Source organism: Monopterus albus, unplaced genomic scaffold (genome assembly GCF_001952655.1).
Source record: "Monopterus albus unplaced genomic scaffold, M_albus_1.0 scaffold270.1, whole genome shotgun sequence".
NCBI classification, from domain to species: Eukaryota; Metazoa; Chordata; class Actinopteri; order Synbranchiformes; family Synbranchidae; genus Monopterus; species Monopterus albus.
This window is the reverse complement of record NW_018128150.1, coordinates 2,167,281-2,173,264: the sequence shown is the minus strand read 5'-3', so window position 1 is coordinate 2,173,264 and position 5,984 is coordinate 2,167,281. Positions and strand designations below refer to the sequence as shown.

General features: G+C 40.3%; 1 protein-coding gene across 1 annotated transcript in view; it reads left to right on the top strand.

The window, feature by feature from the left end:
* Window positions 1-5,984, top strand: part of alk (ALK receptor tyrosine kinase) — a 538,088-nt gene that overhangs the window by 334,154 nt on the left and 197,950 nt on the right. Inside the window, exon 5 of the mRNA XM_020621985.1 lies at window positions 2,762-2,966. Coding sequence (XP_020477641.1) covers window positions 2,762-2,966 — 205 coding nt within the window. The remainder of the gene's footprint in view (window positions 1-2,761; window positions 2,967-5,984) is intronic.

Here is a 5,984-nt window from a genome sequence, read left to right as displayed (position 1 = left end):
TCTGTTTATGTCTGGGTGTTTTGTCCTTCGGGTGGACCAGTCTCTGCTGCAGGGTGTTCCCTGGCTTAAAGTTGACTGAGATATTGTGGTTGCGAAAGATCTTTTTTAACTTCTAACCATGTAGAACATACATTGACATCATCTCTCAACAGTGGTAGCTATTGCAATGTTGCCCCTGTAAATGGGTTGTAAAATGTGTGGCAGTCAAATAGTTGGGACCTCCAAAAGCTTGTGCTAGCTCTGGGTAAATGTATTATGTTATATAAGAGGATTTGGCAGAGAATACAATTTGAATGGCTTGTCTTCTTCCTTCTGTCAGGCATTTAACTGCAATTTTATTATCTGAGAGAATTCTGCTTTCACTTTACAACACTTGGCCTGATTTGGTATGTGTTGTCAACAAGTGCCTCAGCTGATTGAATCTGTAACCACACAGAAAGCAAAAAAGTGTTTACCAGCTTGATTCAGTGATTCAGAATACAGCTACCACTTTGGATTGAAATGTTTCTGCCTTGGCTTTTTGGGTCTTCTCTCTGAGGGGAAGGGAAAAAAAGTGCCCAATATGATCACAAGATTGACCCTTTGCAGATAAATGAGAAATTGTCTCCAACAACAGTCTATTAACACCAAAACTGGTCAGTGAGAGCACAAGTGCTGGCAAGGTTCCAGCAAACAAGTTGATTTTTAACAGATATTTCATTTGTTAAGAGCAGCTCTTAAGATGCATTTTCCTAGTGCTTTCCAGTTTATTTCGAGTGAAAGCAGATGAATAGTTGGATGAGCCAATGGATCCCTGCAGGTCCTCATTAAAGGAAGGTTTTAAGGAAACTAATCTTAAAGGCCGCATGGTGTCTTGTCATTGATAACATGAATTTCTATCTGTAGCATTTTTATAATTTTTTTTTACAATTTAAATTTGTACTACTGAGTAATTATCTGTTTATACTGTTTAGAACCCCATCACCTGACGCATTGCATTATGAAAAATGGGGCAGGCAGACAGTTGAACCAGGCCTTGTGATACAGTAAATGAGGGCATCAAGCTCTGTTAGGCAGCAGCGTTCAAAGGTGAAGATGAAGCAGATTTTTACTAATGCAATTACTGTCTTTCCTTTGCAGTTTGCCATTATAATGTGCACTGTCTCAAACAGGTATTTGTTCATCTTATTTGGATAATGGAAGGAGTCAAGAGGCTTAGGAGTCTTAAAACCTTTTTTCCCAAATTGCTGTTCCACATTGGCTCCTTATAATCATGGCCAAAAATATTGAAGTGCCCAATATGATCACAAGATTGACCCTTTGCAGATAAATGAGAAATTGTCTCCAACAACAGTCTATTAACACCAAAACTGGTCAGTGAGAGCACAAGTGCTGGCAAGGTTCCAGCAAACAAGTTGATTTTTAACAGATATTTCATTTGTTAAGAGCAGCTCTTAAGATGCATTTTCCTAGTGCTTTCCAGTTTATTTCGAGTGAAAGCAGATGAATAGTTGGATGAGCCAATGGATCCCTGCAGGTCCTCAATAACCTCTAGAGTCCCTGCGTCCTCATATGAGGACCGCACAGCTTGGGTTTCCAAAGCTCAGGACTCTAGAGGTTAAACCTGCAAGGCAGTAAAGAAGCATAAGAAATAATGCTGGTTGATTACATTAAATTTGACTTTATACATGCAAACAGGTTGATGCATGTGTAATTATGCTGGTTTATGCTATTATGCTGGTTTGCTGTTTTGCACGTTGAGAGCCGATGTACCCGAGTCAAATTCCTCGTGTGTCCGTCACACCTGTCCAATAAAGCCGATTCTGATTCTGAATTAATTTTGTACAGTGTATATAATGGAACAAAATACATGTATATTAATGTTGATCAGTGTTATTCAAGACTGAAGAAGTGATAGTCAATTACAGTCTCATCATGCTCACAATCAGGAGCCTTATTTCCCCATTACTCCACTGTCTGATAATTTCCAGCATACAAATTGCTTGGACAGTGAATGGCAAAAGACTGTTGAGTGCAACAGCTGACTTGTTTGTCCCAGTTAGAGAAGTGCACTTTAATAAAATCTGACCCTCAGGACGTTGCGTGATTTAGGGTGCAGCCCCTGGAAATGGAAACAAGTTATAAAAGAAAATAAATACATTGACCCTCTATTATGAAATATTTACTGTTTTTTTTTATTTTATTTTTTTTATACAACTGTAACTGTAGTGGACCTCATGGCCCTCCTGCCAAAGAAAATAAACATTAGGGCAAACTTATGTTAAGTGCTCCCTGAGAATAATCAAAAATCAATTATTCTGCAGGACTTTTCCTACCATGCACGCACGAACACACACATACATAAATGCACTTGCACATGTTAACTTTCAGCCTCTGATATAGTTCCTGCTTGAATGAGTGCATTAGGATTGACAGTAAAAAAGGAATTCATATCAAAGCTAGAAAAAAACTGTACTTTGATTTTTCACCTGCTGCCCCCTTTTTTGTTCAAGGGATGGCACAAACTGCTCTTTTTCAAAGCAGCTGTATTTAATTCATTATCATCGTGCCACTCTCAGTGATTTTCTATTTGAAACCATCGTCCATCAGTCATGTTCATGAGATTATCATCTGTGGTACTTTTCAAACTTTCTTACTACTAATCCCTGTTTTGTAAAATTTTGCAAGTCCCTGACCTAGTCTCTTCTGTTTCTTACTAGTACATTTTGTTTATGCTACTGTTTGGTGTTCTACATGCCCTTTGGCTTTCTCTCTTCTACAGGTCAGTTCTTCTGGGTGAATACTTCAGCTTTTGGGGGCCCATGGGTGCTGAGTCCTTGGCTGTGGGGGGGGCAAGGTCCTTGTAGCCTGGACATGGCAGTGTTTTTTCACCCCAAGCAAAGTGGGCAATACACCATATGGCTCATAGAGCGTGATAAACCACCACTTGCCCTCTTCTCCACTGACACATTGCCACGCATCACAGGGTAAGCACTTTTCTACATATACAGTTGATTGCTTTGGGTTGCTTTCTTATTGCTTAGTTTGGTTAAATACAATTGAATTAGACTGAAGATGAACACAAAAACATATGTATTCATATGTATTTGTACCTTTTCTGGACATGGCTATCCACCTTTTACTGAGTTGGAATCATGCACAGTCAAGAGCTTTATTTTCAATGTCCTGCTCCCAGATCTGTGTACATTTTTTCCATTAGAGGCAGATATAGAACATATTCAGTAACATCAAATGATTGCACCCTTATTGAAAGCCTTTTATATGGAGATTGTCAAAGATGAGTAAAGAGCTGGCTGGGTAAGAAGGGAAGAGAGTATGTTTAAAACATATGCATTTAGTTTTTGCTGCAGCTAGGCACTACACAGAAATAATAGTTCATATAACCATCCTTTGTGACTAATTAATTAACTCCAGGTCTGCTCTGCTCATTTTGGCTTTTTATTGGAGGCTTTACTGAGATCTGTGACTCACATTGAGAGCTACATTGAGAGAGGCCAGGAAAATACTCGGCTCAAACACCTCTCCTCTAAATACTTAATATGTGTGGATGTGTCCATGTGTGGCTGTACCTCCGCCTTAGCGTAGTCGTGCTTCCAGTTCTAGCATGTAGGGAGTCCAAATACAAAGAGAAGCTCTCTGTGAGTCATGTTTTATAATGCTTGTGTGTGTAATCTGTTAATGACATTGGAATCGTATAAATGTCATGGTTTATACCTCCCCTGTGTCTGTAGTTGTGCTTATGTGGGAATGAATGTGTATTAACATTTGTGTGTGTTCATGTGTGCACTCTGGCTGTGTCTTCTTACGGGAACATAGCAGGGGCACACTCATTACATGTGTAAAGGATTAGACAGTGTGTGTTTCTGTGCTGTCATTTGTAGTAAGGATACCATCCACTCACACCATTTGGAGACTCGTTCAGCCAAACTCCCCACATTTGGAAACCAGTGGGGGATGCTCATATCATAAAAACAGAGGGCAAAAACAAAAGCAAGAAGTGCCACTCATGGACATTGTAACAGTCATTCAGCTTACTAAATGCCAAACTATGCCCTTGCTTTTGAATTTTAATGCTGTGTACTGCCTGATTCAAAAGTCAGGGCATTTGGTTATTAACCAGGTGATTAACCAAGAGGGAAACAAAACATCCCTTTACCCACTGGTCCTATAACAAGGTCTTCCTTACTTAAAGATAGATTCAAAGTATTAGGCTTTATTCAACACAAGTAGGTGACAGTTGTTGCAAAAGCAACAATATATCTCCTCGTTGGCCTTCCTCTTGACCTCTTGCCTGGCAGCTCCATCTCCAACATCCTTCTACCAATATAACCACTATCCCTCCTCTGTACATGTCCAAACCATCTCAATCTGGCCTCTCTGACCTTGTCCCCAAAACAGCTGACCTGAGCTGTCCCTCTGATGTGCTCATTCCTAATCCTGTCCATCCTGGTCACTCCTAAAGAGAACCTCAACATCCTCATCTCTGCTACCTCCATCTCTGCCTCTTGTCTTTTCCTCACTGCTACAGTCTCTAACCCATACAGCATAGCTGGTCTCACTACTGTCTTGTACACCTTTCCTTTGATTCTTGCTGCCACTCTTCTGTCACACAACACTCCTGACACCTTTCTCCACCCACTCCAACCTGCCTGCACTCGCCTCTTCACCTCTTTCCTACACTCCCCATCACACTGGACTGTTGACCCCAAATACTTAAACTCCTGCACCTTCTTGACCTCAGCCCCCTGTAACCTCACTGTTCCACTTCCCTCCCTCTCATTCATACACATGTATTCTGTCTTACTACGACTGATTTTCATCCCTCTTCTTTCCAAAGCTGACCTCCACCTTTCCAGGTGTTCCTCCACCTGCTCTCTGCTCTCACTACAGATCACAATGTCATCTGCAAACATCATTGTCAATGGAGATTCCTGTCTGACCTCATCTGTCAACCTGTCCATCACCATAGCAGATGTGGAGATAGTATAATGGAGGTAATTCTGACAAGAGAAAACAAAAAGAATGTGTTATAAACTGGACTATGAAACAAAATATGTTAGAAATTTGAACAGTAATTGTATACCTTGAGCACTGCTGGAAGGTAGGAAACCTTTTTTTAGTCCAGTATCACTTCAAAAAGACACATTTTGGAAAGCTCCACTATAAAGTGGAGGGGTGACATAGCACCTGAAGAATAAAATTAATGTAAATATTATTATAGTTGTCCTATCAAAGACAGTACAGATCAATAAGTGTTGAATCTATTGAATTAATACAGTATGAATAGATAAACACAATTAAAACTAAAAACATTTTTACAATGAAAAAGTACTGAAGAATGAAACTTGTAGCTAATACCATAAAAACAAAACAACTTTATAATAAGAATACCTAATTCTCTGTTCTGAAGAAAGACGTGTCCCCAGTTGTGTCAGCATGAAGTCCCAGTTAGTGTGAGGGTTTCCAGCATTGCAGCGCTAGAATGAAGGTCAGGTTAAACTTAACAAGCGGTCCAAGTGAGTAGGACCAGTAAGAAGTAGAACGTTTCTCAAAATACTCATTCCATCTTCTCTGCACACTTTCCTCACTTGTTAGCACCTTTCCATCTCTGTCTTTAATCACCCTTATCTGTTGCACATCCTTCCCATCTCTATCTTTCTGTCTCACTAATCTGTACAAGTCCTTCTCACCTTCCCTCGTGTCTAACCTGGCATACAACTCATCATATGCTTTCTGTTTGGCCATTGCCACCTCCCTCTTCACTCTATGCTGCGATTACTTATAATCCTGTCTACTGTCTTCAGTCCTTTCTACGTCCCACTTCTTTTTAGCTATCCTCTTCCTCTGAATGCTGTCCTGTACTTCCTCATTCCACCACCATGTTTCCTTATCTTCTTTCCTCCTTCCAGATGACACACCTAGCACCTTCCTACCTGTCTCCCTGATCACTTCTGCTGTAGTTTCCCAGTCATCTGGAAGTTCTT